Source organism: Saccopteryx leptura, chromosome 2, assembly GCF_036850995.1.
Source record: "Saccopteryx leptura isolate mSacLep1 chromosome 2, mSacLep1_pri_phased_curated, whole genome shotgun sequence".
NCBI classification, from domain to species: Eukaryota; Metazoa; Chordata; class Mammalia; order Chiroptera; family Emballonuridae; genus Saccopteryx; species Saccopteryx leptura.
Window position 1 is genome coordinate 7480236 of NC_089504.1, and position 20473 is coordinate 7500708.

General features: G+C 50.0%; 1 protein-coding gene and 1 non-coding gene across 11 annotated transcripts in view; one reads left to right on the forward strand and one right to left on the reverse strand.

Moving 5' to 3' along the window:
• Nucleotides 1-20473, reverse strand: part of SPTAN1 (spectrin alpha, non-erythrocytic 1) — a 77821-nt gene that overhangs the window by 20937 nt on the left and 36411 nt on the right. For 4 of the 10 annotated variants that reach the window (XM_066366959.1, XM_066366956.1, XM_066366962.1 and 1 more), the window contains 21 exons: nt 18697-18940; nt 18407-18529; nt 17693-17910; nt 16464-16556; nt 15633-15767; nt 14392-14540; nt 12463-12522; nt 11173-11371; nt 9076-9180; nt 8681-8704; nt 7624-7659; nt 5016-5063; nt 4184-4275; nt 3748-3892; nt 3453-3634; nt 2962-3061; nt 2602-2799; nt 2361-2507; nt 1545-1648; nt 1280-1442; nt 912-926 (listed from right to left, as the gene is read on the reverse strand). In XM_066366959.1, the coding sequence (XP_066223056.1) occupies nt 912-926; nt 1280-1442; nt 1545-1648; nt 2361-2507; nt 2602-2799; nt 2962-3061; nt 3453-3634; nt 3748-3892; nt 4184-4275; nt 5016-5063; nt 7624-7659; nt 8681-8704; nt 9076-9180; nt 11173-11371; nt 12463-12522; nt 14392-14540; nt 15633-15767; nt 16464-16556; nt 17693-17910; nt 18407-18529; nt 18697-18940 (2580 nt within the window). The remainder of the gene's footprint in view (nt 1-911; nt 927-1279; nt 1443-1544; nt 1649-2360; nt 2508-2601; nt 2800-2961; nt 3062-3452; nt 3635-3747; nt 3893-4183; nt 4276-5015; nt 5064-7623; nt 7660-8680; nt 8705-9075; nt 9181-11172; nt 11372-12462; nt 12523-14391; nt 14541-15632; nt 15768-16463; nt 16557-17692; nt 17911-18406; nt 18530-18696; nt 18941-20473) is intronic. The other 6 variants (XM_066366961.1, XM_066366964.1, XM_066366957.1 and 3 more) reach the window with 4 other exon arrangements.
• Nucleotides 8086-8161, forward strand: TRNAA-GGC (transfer RNA alanine (anticodon GGC)). The gene has a single exon. It is a non-coding gene; the product is annotated as a tRNA-Ala (tRNA).

Consider the following 20473-nt stretch of genomic DNA (forward strand, 5'->3'; position numbering starts at 1 on the left):
GTCCCTGCCGCGCACCTGGCACGGGCACCTGCACCCGCCCCACGAGAACAAAAAGGTCTCCAATTCCCCAAACCCTGACCAAGACCAGTCACCTCTTTCTGTTCTGACTGCTCTGGTTCAAATCCCATCTGTTCTGTTTCATCTCTTCCCCCATTTACGCATCTTCTGAGCTACATCTGGGTGGGGAGTCCCTTCACCAGCCCTGGGCGACACCCACACTCTTCCAATCCCATCTGTTCTGTTTCATCTCTTCCCCCATTTACGCATCTTCTGAGCTACATCTGGGTGGGGAGTCCCTTCACCAGCCCTGGGCGACACCCACACTCTTCCAATCCCATCTGTTCTGTTTCATCTCTCCCCCCATTTACGCATCTTCTGAGCTGTATCTGGGTGGGGAGTCCCTTCACCAGCCCTGGGCGACACCCACATTCTTCCAAGCCCCCGCCCAGCTCCTCGTAGGTTTGGCAGCAGACCACCTGTCTCTCTGTGGATTTCCTGCTGTCCCACTCCTGTGACCACTATGAAACCATCATACCCCACTAGGCCTTCTGCTTTAGGCCACCAAGGACCATGAGCCCACATCTACACAGAAAAGGTTGATTTTTTCATTTTTTAAAAGCACCACCTCTGGAAAGCAAGCAGTCACTACTGCCCCCCAAATCAAACATTGCACAGAACTTGCTTACATGATAAACTGGGAGAGGGAATAGGGAACGAAGGGTTGTAGCTAATGGCAACAGAGAAAGCCACATCCCGCAGGGACACTTGGAGTGTGATGGACGATTAGAAATGAAAAGACGGATGGAGAGACAGCAGCAGACTGCATGTGACCACGATAACAAGAATCTATACAGAAGAACACAGACACTGGAGCTCATGTAACTAAAGCTTTTAAAGAACAAAAAACTTACCAGCAGCTTGGAAAGCTACAAAAATAGATCGAAATAACAAGAGTTCAGTACACTGATGTGAATATACAAATCAGCTATTAAACAGAAACTCACTTTGCTGTCATACTTCCCCTGGGAAGCTCAGCATTTGGGGACAGCAAGCAGAGGGGACTCTACAGATTTTTTGTAGTAGATACGGACAATCTTAATGGTGAGGAAGCAGTGAAACCTTCCCACCAGCTCCCCTTAGGGTAATTTTCACTGGCTTCCCCCATGGGCACCAGGAAACTGTTTTACAGGTATACCCCCTTCTAAAGATGCCATGTTTAACACAATGTACTCAAGAACACCGCCTGCCTTGGAGAGAACAGCCAACCCAAGCAGCTCACCTGAATGTTGGTCGGGTCCTTATAGGACTCATCACTCGCAGTCTGTAACTTCTCACTGATCCAAGCCTCGATCTCATCCACGTCCCGGCTGAACTGCTGCAGGGTCTGCGATTCTCCCAGTTTTGACCTCTTCTCAATCATCTGGGCTTTAAGACGTCGCCACCTGAGCAAGTGAAACCGAGACCAAGTGTGAGCGCCCCTCCAACAGGACTGGCCAGGGCTCACCCACGGGTGCGGTGGGGTCCGCCAGCACTACGATACCCACCTGTCCAGAACCTCATTGCGCCGGCTGGCAATGTCGCCCTTGGCATAGTGGCCAGCGGCGATGAGCTGGTCGGCAAAGGACTGCAGAGCAGCGATCTTCTCCTCCTGCGGGCGAAGGGAGGCTTTAGGTCGAGAGGGGCAGGCAGCTCTGCCCCCCCTGGCCTGCACATCTAGAGCCGAGAGCGGTTATTTTAGGTGACCGAGAACTAGCTGGTGGCAGGATCACAATACACCGACACTTTAGAAGTAGTAGTGTAAAAAGCCAGAAGAAAGCTTGATTTCAATCATTACTAGAGTGGAGTTTAACTCAAGATTCCAGGTCACGCTGGGGTGGGGCAGGGGCTAGGACACCAGTAAATGTCACATATAAAAGCAGGCTTCACAGGAAAGAGCTGTCAGATTTTCAACAAAGTGGATTAGAAGAAACCTAAGTGTTTCACATCTTCCTGATTTCTGTTCATGTGTTTCCTTACCTACCCACAATTTTGTTTTTCTTCCCTTTCACAATAATTTTTACCCCAGTGGCATCCCCATTATCCAAACTTCAAAATTTGTTTATAAGGATAATAAGATTCCTTCTGTCACTTGTTTTTCCTAGATTGCACGGGTCACCCTGGGAGACGCAGTGGGGACCACGCTGTTCCAGTGGTGCAGACACTATTGCAAGCTGCGATGCGGGGCAGCTGCCAGGGCTCTCTGGCTGAACTCATCAAGCCAGTAACAACTCTTTATCCGTCGTTAACAGAGGCAAGAAAAAGCCAATGAAGATGTCAATTGAGGAAAATGCGGTTCAGACTCTCAGGTCGAAGGGCCTCACCTGGACGTTAATGGCTTTGTCAAAGTCCTCGTGCTTTTTGATGAGGGCCTCGACACTGTCCAGCGAGTCCCCTTTGTCTTCTGTGTTCAAGAAGGCCTCCCGGGCGGCCATCCAGTTCTCTGCCTGCTCACAGTCCCGGTGGAACAGCTAAGGAAGGGCGAGGCAGGTGAGGAGACTTGGGCAAGGAAACACCTGGTCAGAGACTCGGCAGCGACAGGAAGCCGCTGCCTAGCACACGTACCTGCAGCTCCAGGCACTGGTCCAACATCACCCTGCGCTGCACCCAGGCCTGCTCCAGGTCTGCACGCTCCTGGTCTAGGACATCCAGTTTCTCCCTGATCTCCGGGCTGGCATAGTGCCCATGAGCCAACAGCTGCTGCCCAAACTGCTCAAACGCCTGGAAGGTGCCAGCCCTGGCATCGATTTCTGTCCGGTGTTCCTGCCAAGAGGAGGAAAGGGATAAGGTAACTGGCAGAAGATACCCACTCTAATGTCAACCCCAACTCACAACAAAGGGTGGCGGGGGGGGGGGGCACGATGAGGTCTTCCTGGCCCAGCAGAGCCACCAAGTTTCCGATACTCGGCAGGCAGGCTTGCACACCTGGTGTCGTTCCAGCAAAGCTTCAGCTCCAGTGACATCCTTGGCTAGCTCGTCTGAGGACACCAATCCTCGTATTCCATTGATCCAAGACATGAGGTCCCTGGAAACCAGAGCCACAGAGGGACAGTCATTATGTTATCTGGCAAGGAGGCTTTTTGCCCAGGAAAAGAGAGGATGACATAACTCTTAACTCAGAAGTCTATTTGGGGCTAATCTAGTAAACCTAGTAAATGGGACTAGATCACTGGGCAAGGTTATTTCAAAGCCTCTAGTTCGTCAACTGACATATTTTAAGAAATCAAAACTTTCTCAGAGGAGCCCTGGCTAGGTGTCTCAGTTGGCTAGAGCATTGTCCCTATATGCTAAGACTGCAGGTTCAATTCCCGGTCAGGGTACATGAAAGAATCAACCAATGAATGGATAAATAAGTGAAACAAAAAAATCAATGTGGGTCCTCTGCCCCCGAGATGAGCGAAGGCACGGCCTCGCACCGGAAGTCACTCAGGAAGCGCTGCAGGTCGTGCGAGTCGCCCAGCTTGGCCTTGCGCTGGTCTGCGCGCTTCCCCAGGCTGCTCCACGCCTGGTTTAGCTCGGTGCATTTCTCTTGCAGGTCCTCCGCTGACTCAGGGTGGGACTGGATCAGGCGCTCGGCTGTGTCCCCAAGGGAATTCACCTAGGGAAGAAGTGAAAGCAAGCAAGAAATGAACTTATTTCTCTGCTCCGTGGAACTGCAGACCTAGCTCTGCCTGAGACAGAAAAGCAGAAGAGGACTCCGCATCTGCACACCTTGTCGCCGAGAGCCGCGAGGTCCCTCTCAAAGCCCTCGTGCTTGCGCTGCAGGGCTTGGACGCTGGCCAGATCATGGCCGTAGTTGTCTGTGTTTAGAGCCTGATTCTTCTCTTCAATCCATTCTTTGGTTTCGTCAGCATCTCTATGGGCAAGACACACAGTGAGGTTAGTACACGCTGAGCACAGCTGCCCTGACAGGACACACAGGAATATGTACTAGGGGGCGCCCATCAACTCGCCAGGGCTTAACACCCACAGCGCCACGCACAAACACATGTCCACTCACTCAGCAGCCTTCCTGACCACCCACCGTGTCAGACACGGTCCCGAGTGCCAGAGCACAAGCATCAGCGGGCTCTAACCGTTACTGTGAAATGCTGGCAGGTTTGGGGACGGCCACAGCGTCCCCTTTCCTGGCCCCTGCGGCCCTCACCTGTGGAACCTTTGCACCTCGTGGGCACTGCCCAGGAGCTGGCTCCGCTCCTCAGCCAGCTGCTGCAGGGACCGCCACCGCTCATTCAGCTCCTGCAGGACAGCCAAGCATCAGTTCTGGGCAACCACTCTCGGGTCAGGCCCAACCCGGAATCCGGGAAAAGGGCCAGAGGACTGCTGGTTTCACGTGAATGAAAGAAAAGGGCAGGACACAGAGACCGTTCTCTTTCCAACCTTCCTAGCGAAACACATTAGTACGCAACTACAGCAGAAGCCCAGGGGGTCAGAACCTCGCCCAAGCTAGCCACGTCTGACGGCGTGAACACTCCAATGCCTGACCTGCAGTCAGCCTGAAAGCAGCAGGGCAGAAGCATTTCCCTCATCCTCACCCTCAGCTCGCAGCCCGCAAGACAGCGAGTGCTTCATACATAATAACCGCCCAGGGCACACATTCCAGCATCCAAGGCCTCCAGGCACAGAGCCCACGGCGCCACCGCCAGGCGAGCACTACAGACCTTGTACGCCAGAGACAAGCCTCCCCAGGTCCAGAAATGAAGGCCCGGCCTCTCCTCTCCCGTGAGGAGGCATGAGAGGCAGCCACAGCCTCCCTGGAGGTCCCTGGCCCTCCTGAAACCGAACTGGTAAGACCTGGCGAGTTGGCGGCTGGAAAAGTCAACCCTGGTGAAGAGTTAGTATTGGTCCAGGACACCCTCAGTGCCAGGAAATGACGTGCTACAGCTCACGGGTTAATTAGGACAAGAGCTCCACGGAGACAGGAGAAAGAAGCTGGTGAAGGCGACCTGGAGGCAGGGGAGCTGGCCATGCTTTCTTACCTTGATGGAATTAAAGGTGGCCACGGTGTGAACCATCAGGCGAGCAGACTATGTAAGGGAGGGAAGCAGAAGAGCAAAACTAATCAAGTGTCTGTCAATCAAGGGAAAGAAACCTGAGATTCAAGTGCCATTCATTCATTAGTTTCCAATTGTCAACCAAAATTATCTTAAAGGGAGACTGTTAAAATTTCCAAGCAGAAGCATTAATAAAAGTATCAACTACTAGAAAGTCATGAAAAAACCCAAGTGCACAATTAGACCAAACTTGAGGACTAATTTTCCTTGATGAAGAGTAAAAAAACCCAAAAAAAACAAACATTAAAATCTGTTGGACAGCCTGACCAGGCGGTGGCGCAGTGGATAGAGTGTCGGACTGGGATATGGAAGGACCCAGGTTCGAGACCCCGAGGTCGCCAGCTTGAGCACAGGCTCATCTGGCTTGAGCAAGGGGCTCACCAGCTTTGACCTGGGGTCGTTGGCTCCAGCAAGGGGTTACTCAGTCTGCTGAAGGCCCGTGGTCAAGGCACGTATAAGAAAGCAATCAATGAACAACTAAGGAGTCGCAACGCGCAACGAAAAACTAATGATTGATGCTTCTCAACTCTCTGTTCCTGTCTGTCTATCCCTTTCTCTGACTCACTCTGTTTCTGTAAAAAAAAACAAAAAACTGTTGGACAGAAAACCCAGTTAATGAGTTTCTTTTTCTTGTCCATAATCAAAAGAACAGTCCAGAAAGCATGTTCAATTTAACAAATGTTAGCAATTAAGACCACTTAACAGTCAAGTAGAGCAATAATTCAATTACTAATCATGATTATTGGGTTGCTGTTCCTTTTAAGAGTGTCCCGTTGACCTAAGGGCAACAACTTTGCCTGATGGAAAAGAATGAACCAACAGAATTAGCCTTCTTCCAGTCAACGTATTACTTCTTGTAAAAAGGGCACGTAGTCCTGGCCGGTTGGCTCAGTGGTGGAGCGTTGGCCTGGCGTGCAGAAGTCCCGAGTTCTATTCCCAGCCAGGGTACACAGGAGAAGCGCCCATCTGCTTCTTCACCCCTCCCCCTCTCCTTCCTCTCTGTCTCTCTCCTCCCGCAGCCAAGGCTCCATTGGAGCAAGGATGGCCCGGGCGCTGGGGATGGCTCCTTGGCCTCTGCCCCAGGCGCTAGAGTGGCTCTGGTCACGACAGAGCGACGCCCCGGAGGGGCAGAGCATCGCCCCCTGGTGGGCAGAGCATTGCCCCTGGTGGGCGTGCCGAGTGGATCCCGCTCGGGCGCATGCGGGAGTCTGTCTGACTGTCTCCCCGTTTCCAGCTTCAGAAAAATACAAAAAAAAAAAAAAAAAAAAAAGGGAGTGGCCTGACCAGGCAGTAGTGCAGCAGATAGAGCGTCGGACTGGGACGCAGAGGACCCAGGTTCGAAACCCTGAGGTCGCCAGCTTGAGTGTGGGTTCATCTGGTTTGAGTGCAGGCTCACCAGCTTGAGTGTGAAATCATAGACATGACCCCATGGTCGTTGGCTTGAGCACAAAGATCGCTGGCTTGAGCAAGGGGTCCCTCGCTCAGCTGGAGTTCCCCGGTCAAAGCACATAAGAGAAAGCAATCAATGGACAACTAAGGTGCTGCAACGAAGAATTGATGCTTCTCATCTCTCTCCTTTCCTACCTGCTGTCCCTATCTCTGTCTCTTTCACACACAAAAAAAGGGGGGGGTAGTGGAATTTAAGGAAAAAACGCAACCTCCTTCCCTAGTCTGGATCCTGGAGTCAGACCCGGAAGGGGTAGAAGGTGGGGAAACATGCCCCTCCCCGAGGCCCTCTGACGAGGAAACTGAGGAGAGAGAAGCACCCACCCAGGAGGGCTGGTGGGGGGAGGCTTGTTTTTAGGCTTTCCTGCATTCTTCACATCCCAAGAAGGTGCACTTTTAGAAAGCAGAAACCCGCTCTGTTTAACCTGCCTGCTGACAGCTCGACGTGTCCCTGCAGAGCTGGTTCAGGAGAGAGACCAGGCATCTAGGACTGCGGCAGGCAGTTCCACAATCGCAGCTGTAAACACCACCCATGGAAAAGCTTCTCCCCGTGCTCCCGGTCGGGCCACCCCAGGTCTGTCTGGAACAATGTCCTCTGCAGCTGGTACACGGCTCTCCCCCTCCATCCCTGCCCAGGATGCCCTATCTTCCAGGTGCCTTTTCTTAGGGCACCGGAGAGAGCAGTCAGGCAGACGATGAATGAAAGTTTCCTCTCTTCCCTTGTTCATGTCCTATCCTTCCGGTCTACGACACCACTGGTGGGACCACGCCTGAGCATGCCACGCCACCTCTGCAAAGCACATTCTGGCATGACGTGGGTAACAAATGCAAGCTAACCAAATTCATCCTGAGCATTCACAAGGGAACACTTCCGATCTGTAGTATTCAAGTGTCACATTTCAAGAGACTTTACACAATATAAGGCCAGGATCAGAAAAAACCAGCCCAAGCAGTCAGGAAATGGCCAAAAGCTCCAGACAAGCCCAGATACTCAGCAACGGGCACGCCGGAAAGGACACGGGATATGTCGGTTCCCACAAACCTCTGGAAACGATGATGTGCAAAGCAAGGACAAAGGAGCTCTTACCTTCCACGGGGAGGCCGTCTTGGAGTCAGCATCATCCTGTTCAAAGAAGAGGGAGGAGTTTAAGCGGCCATGCAATTGCCACAAAACCCACCCACACTTCCCTTTACCAGAGGGAAGGTTAACTGCAGGTAATGAGCTATTATTCTACCTTTCTTTGGGGGAGAGAACACAGTGTTTTAAAAATGTGATTAAATTTTAATGCCAGCCACATGGGAGAAAAAAAAAACTCCAACCATGTTGATGAGTTATAAGACTACTTTTCACAGAGAATGAACCAAAACAGCATTTTCTCTCTGTGATTTACAGCTTCTCTTTGGCTGGTAGTAAACTGCAAAGCTACTTGAGGAAAATGAACAAATAGAAGAGAAACATTACAATTTTTGTATGCAGTAGAAATGGGGAAATTGAATATGCAAATGACCAGCTTTTCTTTCATAGAGTTTTTTGAAAAAGGGCTAATAGGCCCTGGCCGGCTGGCTCAGTGGTAGAGCGTCAGCCTGGCATGCTGAAGTCCCGGGTTCGATTCCCGGCCAGGGCACACAGGAGAAGCGCTCATCTGCTTCTCCACCCCCCCCCCCTCCTTCCTCTCTGTCTCTCTCTTCCCCTCCCACAGCCGAGGCTCCATTGGAGCAAAGATGGCCCAGGCGCTAGAGTGGCTCTGGTCGCAGCAGAGCGTCGCCCCCTGGTGGGCATGCTGGGTGGATCCTGGTCGGGCGCATGCGGGAGTCTGTCTCTCCCCGTTTCTAGCTTTGGAAAAATAAAAAAAAAAAAAATTTAAAAAAAGAAAAAAAAAAAGAAAAAGGGCTAATAAAATTATTTAAAAAAACGTTTTCAGAAAACTGGGGAGAGAAAATTTTTGCTCTTTTCGTGAAGGATAAATAGAAACCAATGTTTGCTATTTCTTTCCCAGATTTTTACACACAAAAGGCATCTCTGAGGTTCAGAAACAGAAATCCTTAGCAGGTTTTAGACTTCATATTCTTCCTAGGGTCTATCTCTGCTCACGTACAAGACGTGAGTCCGTGGGCTCAAGACCCACTGAGTCCCCGGGACTTACCCTGGGCATCATTCCGTACACCTCCTACAAGAAGAAAGGGAAACCAGGTTTATAATTAGAGGAAACACACACCTCCCATTACCACTCACTCCTGTCAAACCTGGGCAGACAGGAGAGAATTAGAGAGTACAACAGGCCATAAGAACTCCTTCGAGTGCACTGGGGAAACTAAGTGTTTTTATGCAAAGCCCTTTCTTTAAGGAATACAGGAGTTTATTATTACTTAAGGGTCGCTGTTCCCCTGCGGAGGGAAGGTAATGGATACTGGCCCATGAAAGTTAAACGAAATGTTCCCTGCACCCCGGCCACAACTCTGCACGAAACACTGCTTGCTGGGCTACGGAAACGTGGGAGGAGCCCGGCGGCTCCCCATGGCGCCGGCCCTGCGCACCCACCTGCTGCTGCACTGCCTGGACCTCCTCGGCCATCAGACCTTCAGACTCCAGGTCTTCAGCCACCTTGTTAATGTCCTTCAGCCGTGACTCATTGGCCTTCAGATCCTTTAAAGAAAAAGACATAATAATCAAGACCCACAAAAGCCATGCAAAGAAGGAGGGCAACAGAGATTCATGAACTACAGTTTGCATCTACAAATTTCTGCTCAACATGTATCCTATGAATTGGTTTTTCGACAGTGACATAAATCGGTAAACCCTGACTGTCACTATCACAGAGATAAGAAAATAATTGGGTACTGGAAATAGTTCTCAAATTTACTTAATTAACTAATGAAATGATCTATTATTCTACCTTTCTTTGGGGGAGAGGACAGACACAGTGTTTTGTGTGTGTGGCAGAGACAGAGAGAGAGACAGATAGGGACAGACAGAGAGAGATGAGAAGCATCAATTCTTTGCTGCAGCTCCTTAGTCTCCTTAGTTGTTCATTGATTGTTTTCTCATATGTGCCTTGACCAGGGGGCTGAAGCAGAGCGAGTGACCCCTTGTTCAAGCCAGCGACCTTGCGATTCAAGCCAGGGACTTTTGGGCTCAAGTTAACAACCATGGGGTCCTGTCTATGATCCCACACTCAAGCCGGTGACCCTGTGCTCAAGCTGGTGAGCCTGTGCTGAAGCCAGCGACCTCGGGGTTTCGAACCTGGGTCTTCTGTGTCCCAGTCCAACGCTCTATCCACTGCGCCACTGCCTGGACAGGCCACACACAATGTTTTAAAAATGTGATGAAGCCTGACCAGGTGGTGGAGCAGTGGGTAGAGCATCGGACTGGGATGCGGAAGGACCCAGGTTTGAGACCTCAAGGTTGCCAGCTTGAGCGTGGGCTCGTCTGGTTTGAGCAAAGCTTGCCAGCTTGGACCCAAGGTCGCTGGCTCAAGCAAGGGATTACTCGGTCTGCTGAAGGCCCGCGGTCAAGGCTCATATGAGAAAGCAATCAATGAACAATTAAGGTGTCGGAACGAAAAAACTAATGATTGATGCTTCTCATCTCTCTGTTCCTGTCTGTCCCTATCTATCCCTCTCTCTGACTCTCTGTCTCTGTAAAATAAATAAATAAACAAAAAAAAAAATTAAAAATGTGATGAAATTTTAATACAAGCCACCATAGGAGAAAAGCATCCGATCCATTTTGATGGGTTGTAAGAATACCTTTTTTAAAAAATTTATTTTAGTGAAAGAGAAAGAGAGGGAAGGAGGAGAGCGAGACACAGGAAGACTGATCTGTTTGTACATGTGCCCCGCCCAGGGACCAAACTGGCAACCTCTGCGCTTCTGGACAGTGCTCTAACCAACTAAGCTGTCTGACCAGGGAATAAACTGAGGGGTAAATAAACAGAATGTGGAATTTGAGCACAATGGAATATTATTTAACCACAACAAGTGGTAGAATACCAATATCATGCTACATGGACGAGCCTTGAAAGCATGCTCTATGAAAGCAGTCAGTCACAAAGAGTCACATAATATACGATCCCACTCTGTAAAATATCCAGAATAGGTAAACCCACAGATGAGAAGCACAGCTATGGGCTGCCAGAGATGGTGGTGAAGGGGAAATATTGCCCAATGGGTACGTGGCTTCCTTTTTGAAGTGATAAACATGTTTTGGAACTAGATAGGGTGATGATTGAACAACACTATGAATGTACCAAATGCTCATAAATCATATACTTTAAAATGGTTATCCACAAGTTATGTGATTTTTACCCCAATTAAAGAAACACTTCTTTCTTTGTTTTCATAGTAGATTATTTTCTATAAATATTATCTAAAATACAAAAAAAAAAAAAAAAAGAAAGAAACACTTCTATACAGTTTTGATTTTAGGTTTAGAAAAGCTCTAAAGCAACATGTAGAAAAAAACTGCACGTATTTCCTTGTAATTAAACCGATCCAAGAAAAGTTTGAGTTAAAGGCATTTAAAAATAGCTATGTGGATGGCAGAACATAATTTATGTCATTTTCATTCTAATAACCTGTCAAAAATCAAGAGCACCGAGTCCTCAAACAACTCGGCTTGGTGGCAAGCCTTCCGTACCTTCTGGAAGTCATCGAACTTCTTCTGCAGCACCTCGACCTGCTCCAGGTCTGCACCGACCTCCTCGCTGGTCAGGGCCGCCTCCTTCTCATTGATCCACTGCTGCAGCTCGTTCGCCTCGCGGAACAGCATGAACTTCTTACAGCTCTTCTCCAGCATGCCTTTCCGCTTCTCACCCAGTTCCAGCAGAGAGTGGTATCTGATGTCATTAGAGGGGGACAGAGGGGCGAGGAGGGCAGTTAGCTTCCTACAGAGGCTGTGTTCCTAACCTCAGGGAACCACCAGGTGTCTCCAAGACGTGGATCCCAGGCTACAAGTTTGGAATGAGGACGCCCTGGTGACAAAGTATCAGAACACAGATGACGATGAAGAGCCTCAGGACCTCACGACAGCCTCCGGGATAAGTGTACATGTTCTGTTCACCACTGGGAGGCCAGAACACTCAGGTACGCTCATCCCTGGGCCAGCTGTGCACTTACAACATCACAACCACAAATGACAAAAACCCAGCGTTCACCACAGTAACATAAGGTTCATGCAACTACAGCTGAGAAATGAGATGAGCTTGCTAGGTTGGATGGATAACGAGTCTTTCTCCTCTCTTATAATTAACTCTCTGAGCAGCAACCCCGATGATGGGGCTTTACATAGCCTCATACAAAACATTAGTACTTCTGGCACAGAAGGAAATTTCCAATACGATAAATTTATTTCTCAGAAAGTTTTGGCAACTTCAGAAGGAAAACCAGGTACAGTCCAGAGTACCTGTACCATTTCATTAGCTGGAAGATTTCTTAAAATGAACCCAAGAATATTCTAGCTCTTGGGAACTAATATATAGTACAAAAGATTGAATTCCTAGCTTTGAAGACATGAAATGACTAAAAATTAGACTCACCATCAAATCTAAGCTTCCCAAAGTGAAACAAAAAAGCAACAAGTAACCAAGAACCAGGCACTTGAACAAGAGGTATTTTAACTTCCTTCCTACCAAGGAACACTAAGAAACCAGCCTTCAGGTTTGCTGCTGGTCCGCCACAGAAGCAAACAGGAGGGGGGCCAACAACACTCTGAACACACAGCTGCACATGGAAGTCACCAAGGAGCTAAGCGACCATCAGCTGGCAGCGTCACCGACACCTCTACCCGTGCGAGCGGAAGCTGAGGCACGGAGATGGTCCCACCCTCCACCTGGTCTTTCTGGGTGAACAAGTGCCCTCATGAGAAGCAGCAGGGGATGGGCAGGCACAGCCATGGACATGGGCGCTCAGCAAGGCTCCGCCTACTCACAGTTCTTCCACCTGTTTCATACGCAGGGATACACTGCCGGCCTCCTTAGTTATGCGTGTCCTGCACAGAGGGGCACAGCAAAAGCGTGCACAGATTAGTGGGGCTCACCACGCAGGTGAGCAGCAGCAGCTCTGACGGGTGCCAGGGTAGGGCATGCACCAAGTGGGTAAAATTAGGGAGCCACTCAAAATCTCCTGGAAGATCAGACCACGTGCAAAATCACGGAGAGCAACAGCAGGACAGCTCAATAGGAGGGGTCAGTTCATGTCACCTTCCGGGAAAGTCTGCCATGCTCCAGGCAGTCAACTGTCCTGTGCTGCAACACTGGTGACTTCCAGAGCAAGGCCGGGGAATTAAACGACAGCCTGAGGACAGATTTTACTGAGAGCTAAATACACAACTTTAGTTTTCTATTTGGTCCACTTTTTTTTTTTTTTTTTTTTGTATTTTTCTGAAGCTGGAAACGGGGAGAGACAGTCAGACAGACTCCCGCATGTGCCCGACCGGGATCCACCCGGCACGCCCACCAGGGGGCAACGCTCTGCCCACCAGGGGGCGATGCTCTGCCCCTCCGGGGTGTTGCTCTGCCGTGACCAGAGCCACTCTAGAGCCTGGGGCAGAGGCCAAGGAACCATCCCCAGCGCCCGGGCCATCTTTGCTCCAGTGGAGCCTTGGCTGCGGGAGGGGAAGAGAGAGAGAGGAAGGAGGGGCTGGGGGTGGGGAAGCAAATGGGCGCTTCTCCTATGTGCCCTGGCTGGGAATAGAACCCAGGTCCCCCGCACGCCAGGCCAATGCTCTACCGTTGAGCCAACCGGCCAGGGCCTGGTCCACTTTTTTTGCTCTCTTATTTATGATCCAGGCCAAAATCTCTCATTCGTGTCTTAACAGTTGCAGAGAGTTTTAAGTGAACAAATTAATGGTCTTTCCAGGGACCATCAAGATCAGAGAAGTTCTATTATTCTAAATGCTGGTGCAAATGTACTTTCTGGGCATCTCTCAAGTGTCTAAAGCTGTTGATCTCGTTAGCGGAGTCATGTATACCCTAAAGGAGGGACAGCGGCCAACCTGGGGGCTCAGATCTAGGACAGAGGACAGAGCCAACACTAAATCACCTCCATTATCAGGACACCAGCCACGGCAGAGAGAGAAGCTCTCTAACAGCCTTTTAAAAAGGGCCGAGTTGGGCCCTGGCTGGTTGGCTCAGTGGTAGAGCGTCGGCCTGGCGTGCAGAAATCCCGAGATCAATTCCCGGCCAGGGCACACAGGAGAGGTGCCCATCTGCTTCTCCACCCCTCCCCCTCTCCTTCCTCTCTGTCTTTTTCTTCCCCTCTTGCAGCCGAGGCTCCACTGGAGCAAAAGATGGCCCGGGCGCTGGGGATGGCTCCTTGGCCTCTGCCTCAGGCACTAGAGTGGCTCTGGTCGCGACAGAGCGACGCCCCAGATGGACAGAACATCGCCCTCTGGTGGGCGTGCCGGGTGGATCCCGGTCGGGCGCATGTGGGAGTCTGTCTGACTGCCTCCCTGTTTCCAGCTTCAGAAAAATACAAAAAAAAAAAAAAAAAAAGAAAAAAAAAGGGCCGAGTTGTGGAACATCTGAAAACGCCGTTTCAGAAAGCAGCTCCTGAACCAGAGGACAGAGTTTCAGAAGGTAATGCTCAGAAAAAGGCCATTTAGGAAAAGAAACTGAGTGCGGGAAGAGATAAAACGGAGGGAAATGAAGGTAGTCATCAGTGATCTGCAGTTCAAATGGGGCACCAGGGTTCGAAGTGATGTGAGCAAAGCAGGAGTGTGCCCCTGAGTGTGACAGGCACCAGAGAGCTCGCACAGAAGCTGCAGGACACTACTGCCTGAACTGCCGTCCTGGGTGGTGCCGACCGAACCCGAGTGCTGTGGGACTGGGACCCGTGCAACCGCCTGTATGGCCCTTACTGGTTGTCAATCTGCTCCTGCCGCAGCGCTATGCTGCCCTGCTCCTCCAGGAGGTTCTCCCGCGAGGCCGACTGAGCAGGGTCCAGCTTCTTCACGTACGCGGCCGGCACGAAGCCCTGGCGGTCGTTCACTTCCACCTTCCACCAGTCCTAGGGAAACAGAGGAGGGGCACTGAAAGCAGACTCCTGCCCGAGGGAGAGAGAACCCCAGGAGGCATGTGCATGCCTGCGTGCGCACCCGCATGCTCACGTGCACACACAAGGAGAGCTCTAATCATGTTAAGAGGATCTCGTGACAGTATCAAAGTCACTTGGCACAAGGACTGAAATTTTGGTCCCTTCTGACCTGCCAAGCGTGAAGATGGTCATGAGTGAAGCAGCAATGACACTCAACATGAAAAATAGCCTTCTCCCTGCTTAGACCCTAGACCTGTGCTGTCCCATACTGCAGCCACTAGCCACATGTGATGAAAAACATTTTCATTTTATTTTTTTTAGGTGAGAGGAAGGGAGATAGTAAGGCAGACTCCCACATGCACCCTGACCAGGATCTGCCCAGCAACCCCATTGGGGCTGATGCTTGAGTAACAAGCTATTTTTAGCACCTGAGGCTGATGTGCTCCAATGGAGTTATCCTCAGCCTGGAGCCTTGCTTAAAGCAATCAAACCACTGGCTGTGGGAGGGGAAGGTGGGGAGGAGGGGAAAAGGGACTAGGGGTAGAAGCAGATGGTCACTTCCCCTGTGTGCCCTGACCAGGAATTGAACCCAGGACTTCTACATGCTGAGCCAACACTCTACCACTGAGCCAACTGGCCAGGGCCAGGCAGCATTTAACTTTAAGAAGACATAGTCTATGGGGTCAAAGCTGTCTTCAACTCTTGTCGCAGCTGTGCAGTCGAGATTGAGAACCAAGAGCAACAAGGTATAGACCTGTAGTTATACCCAACAGACTTGCTTCAAAACAAAAGAATTCCCCCGCAAGTGTGCAATCGTGAGAAACAGCTATCTTTGAGCATGTGAGTTACTGTACCACTTGCAGGTGCTGTATTCAAGAACACAGGCTGGTTACCTTCTCGATTATACACAGTATAAATAGGATAAACTTATATTAAGAGACTGACCAGTATCTCTTTGAATTCTAAACCAGCCTTATTTTACAAAGATACAATGACCCAAAGACACACAACCTGAGCAAAACTGGTGGTGCTGATGGAAATACGCAATCACTCTCTATGCCTTGCCTTGTTGGTGCTGTTGAGCAAGGTGAGAATGTCTCCCTTCTTCATGGTGACCTCTCGAGGACTCTTCTCCTGATAGTCATAGAGGGCCAAGACCAGCTCCTTCCCAGTCTCATCGTCCATGGGGGCCACTTGTTGCTGAAATTCCAAAACAAAAGCAAGCGTGGCTAAATTAAGGAATTCACAACACGTTATGGAAGCACACAACAGAGTCCAATTTCCACGGTTACACCAAGTACACACTTAGAAGCACTCTTCTCTGGTGCTACCAACAAAATCCAATTCAGGGACTTTAGTGTGTGGTGTCTTTAAAAATCTTGTTTTAGCCTGACCGGGGGGGTGTGGTGGTGGTGGTGGTGGTGGTGGTGTGTGTGTGTGTTTGTGTGGCGCAGTGGATAGAGCATCGGACTGGGACGTGGAAGATCCAGGTACGAGACCCCGAGGTCGCCAGCTTGAGCGAGGGCTTATCTGGTTTGAGCAAAAGCTCACCAGCTTGAGCCCAAGGTCGCTGGCTCGAGCAAGGAGTTACTCGGTCTGCTGAAGGCCAGGCACGTATGAGAAAGCAATCAATGAACAATTACGGTGTTGCAATGCGCAACGAAAAACTAATGATTGATGCTTCTCATCTCTCCGTTCCTGTCTACCCCTCTCTCTGACTCTCTCTGTTTAAAAAAAAAAAAAATCTTGTTTTAAACTTTCTATAAATCTTTGTGTCTTAAGACTTAGCAGTAAGGTCACAAGAATGTTGCCCACGATGGTAATCCCAACTGGAGGCTCTAGGTCCGGCCAGCCCCCTCCCCCCCCAGTAACCATTGAAAGGACAGCCAAGCTCACCCGGCACGACTGGGCTTGCTCCCGCAGCGCCTGAATGCTGCTGCCGTAGGCACTCAGGTCCGACATCAAGGCTTCATGCTTCTTTAGGAGAGCCTGGAATCAAGACCACACCATGACCTGTGTCAGGTGCCCAAGCTTCCCTCTCCAGGCGCGTCAGCAATGAGCCCGCCTCCTCTGAGATCCTGTTTAGTTATATGGTGCTCTAATCGCCTCCAGCTCTACCCTTTTTCCCTTTTTAATGAACACTTAATTTGGAGGAAATGTTAACTGTGAGTTAACATTTTTTCAGTGTGCCTTTACATACTTCACTATGCAATACTTAAAATCCATAAGGAGCAATAAAGAACATATCCACTGACCAGCAAACTCACCACCATTTTAGGAAATAACCCACCAAGCCAGGACTGGCCGTGGAGACGCCCTCCTGGAAAGGAGCCCTCTCCTGCCACACATCCTGCTTTCGAAGCATTTTAGTTCCCCCATCTCTTGGGAGAATAAAAAATAGTTCATGTCATTGTTCAACTCTTTCTGGGTTTTTTGATGACTGGCAAGAAAACAAGGAAGCGCAGGGATTATTATTATTTTTCTTTTTTAAAGAAAGGCAGACTGCTACATGCAGCACCTCGTTTGGATGTGTCTGAAGTCTTGGAAGCTTGACTACCCTATGTTCTCCTACAAATGGAGCTTGAGACTTGTTTGGAGGTTCTAGCAGGGGAGCACAGCTACTCGTATACCCTTGACCGAAGAACGGTCCTCTCCTCTATCGGGGAAGGTCGTCCTCTTCTACCGAGCACGCAGCTTCGGGAGGGACGCACATGGAGCGGTGAGGGAGGAAGGGGACACCCGCCTAGCCAGCCAGATCAGCCGAATCAACCCTGGCGATCAATGGGGTGACAGATGTCGCAGTCAGATCGCCCTCACATCCTACACCTAGACTTTTATGGAAAAAATTTAAGAGTTTCCGTCAAAGAACGGAGGACCAGCAAAATACCATATGAACATATATATGCCTATGGCAGAGAGGAGAGCGGACACGAGAACAGCAAATGTGAACATGAAGGAAGGTGACAGGTGTTCTCTCTCCTTTTGGCATGATTTTCCACAATAAAAACTGAAAAAGAGAGTCTAAGACGCTGCACCCACTACACTTGGTCCTTGTCCCGGCTGGCCTCCCAGCCCCGGCCCTGGGCAGGCTGCCCAGCCAGCGCCATGCTCCCGAGCCCAGTCACCTCGGCCGAGTCCTCGTCCTTCCCGTAGTCGGTGCTGCCCACGATGGGCTCCTTCTCCCGCATCCAGGACTCGGCCTCGTTGGCGTCGGCAAAGTACTGCTGGGCCTGCAGGGAGTCCTCCAGGTCCTGGCGCCGCTGGGAGGCTTTGGATTTGAGCGACTCCCACTTCTGGTTCAGTTCATTGAGCTTGGCCTTCACGTCCTCCGCAGCAAAATGGCCTGGCAGGGGGGAGTGGGGAGGTCAGGGGAGCATGCGACACGCTGCAGGACAAGAGGGCCTTCCGTGTGTCCCTTTCATCACTACATGCTCACGGGCTAGGCCCCTTCACATGTCCAAGTTTTATGAGCATCTTGGGCTCCAAACCTTTAACAGGCTTGCTCATTTTTCTCTCCTCAAACCATGAGCTGAATCTAGACTCTAAAATCTAGGTATCCCCAGTTGGCATCAGTGAAATTATCATGAAGAGATAAAAATAACAGCACTCCCGTAGTTCTCAGCCACTGAGACCTACATCATCAGGTGTTATGCCCTTGTCACAGATAAGGAATTCAGGCTCAGAGAGGCTAAGGCCCAATCAAGGTCACATAGTGAGAAGAGAATAGAGATGGTCTTCAACCCCACAGTCCAGCCCGACTCGAGTCTACGCATTGAACTGTCAGAGAAGGGCGACGTGAAGAGCCGATGCAAAGCCGCACCCTGGTGACGGACACTCACCTTCCTCCACCATGGCGTTCCCCTTCTGTGTGACCGCTTTGATGCGGGGCTCGTGGCCGGCAATTTCTGCTTGCAGGGCTTGGTGTTTCTTTAGCAGATTCTGGACTCCAATCAAATCTTTGCCTAAAAGCAGAAGAAAAGTCACCACGACTGTCACTCACAGCTTCAGTTCAGAACTCCGCCACAGTTCCAGCTTAAACTTGACCTTCTTATTCTGGCGTGTGGCCCCTTTAGGCCACAGGATCGTGCCCTCTCCCAGCTTCACTCCTATCCGATGGAGGCAGACTGACCTCGGTTGGTGGACGCGGCAATGGGCTCCTTCTCACGAATCCACGTTTCCTCATCCTCAACGTCGCGGAAGAGCTGCTGCAAACGCAGCGAGTCGGCCAGCTTCTGCTTCCGGGCGACCATGGGCTCCTTGAGCGCCTCATAGCGGGCCACCAGGGCTTCCTGCTTCTTCTTGATGTTCTCAGCGTCGAAATGGCCGGCCTCCTGGAACTGGCGGGCCTGAATAGTAATGCCGTCAATCCGATCCTAGGGATGGAAAAGTACAGTCTTAAAGGGTTGGACCAGAGCTGGTAAACTTTACTCCTAAGCCGACTTTATTACTTCAGGTGTGGTTTGAGCTATACATAGAAAAACTAACAAAGTTCTTTCCCACCCCAGAGAACATGCCTTCTGCCATCTGTTTCCCTCATGTTGGGCTTCCAGAAGGCTCTGAGGACAGCTGGACTGGAGCAGGAGCACGTTGGGCTATGTGAGAAAATCAACACATTTCGCCTTGGCTGTGTAGCTCAGTTGGTTAGAGCAGTGGTCCCCAACCTTTTTTGGGCCACGGACCGGTTTAATGTCAGAAAATATTTTCAAGGACCAGCCTTTAGCGTGGGACGGATAAATGCACAAAATAAAATTATGCAACCGGCGTAAAAACTGTGGTGTTTTTAAATATAATTGTCGAACTTACGATATTTATTGGGCTAAGTTAAAGGAGGAATGAGCATGTCCTCATTATTCAGGTTGTATTTAAATTTGTTATTCTGACAACGTTTCATGTCTGATATCAATATGTAATATGATAGGTTGAGACTCGCTACCAATCATGAACCTACGACAATAAAAATAAAAACGAATCCACTGTGTACTCGTATGCAACTTTATTAGAAACGTCCTCTTAACATTGCACCAACAACATAACATGAGTAACATCCTCTCTGCCTCCAAACACTTTCCAGTCGCTATGGTAACGTTTAAACATGCCTTAAAAATAAGATACAACACAAAAATATAAAGTAGGCCCTGGCCGGTTGGCTCAGTGGTAGAGTGTCGGCCTGGAGTGCAGGAGTCCTGGGTTTGATTCCAGGCCAGGGCACACAGGAGAAGCGTCCATCTGCTTCTCCACCCCTCCCCCTCTCCTTCCTCTCTGTCTCTCTCTTCCCCTCCCGCAGGCTCTGTGGCCTCTGCCTCAGGCGCTAGAATGGCTCTGCTTGCAACAGAGGGATGCCCAGGATGGGCAGAGCATCACCCCCCGGTGGGCATGCTGGGTGGATCCCGGTGGGGCACATGCGGGAGTCTGTCTGACTGCTCCCCGTTTCTGGCTTCGAAAAAATACAAAAAAAAATAATAAATAAAAAACCAAACAAAAAAACCAAATATAAAGTGCATGAAAAATACAACTCACCATTGTTATGAATATTGTAAGTTAAGGGTTATTTATTATAATGTTTATATAGAATGAGAGATAGTAGCCTATCTCTCAACAACCATAATGTTAAATCAGTGGGAGCCCTGAGCTTGTTTCTCTGCAACGAGACAGTCCCATCTAGGGTAATGGGAGACAATGACACCCGAAGTGTGTTGCTTATGTCCAGTCTATTCCATAATTTTGTTTTGGTTGCTGTCACTGCAGAAAATCCTGGTTCACACAAATAGGATGTCGGAAATGGCAACAGGGTTTTTAGTGCTTTTGTGGCGATCTCGGGGTATTCTGCTATGACTTTAATCCAGAACACCGGCAGAGTTGTAGTCTCGAACATATTTTTAAGGCCGCCGTCATTTGCGATCTCCAGT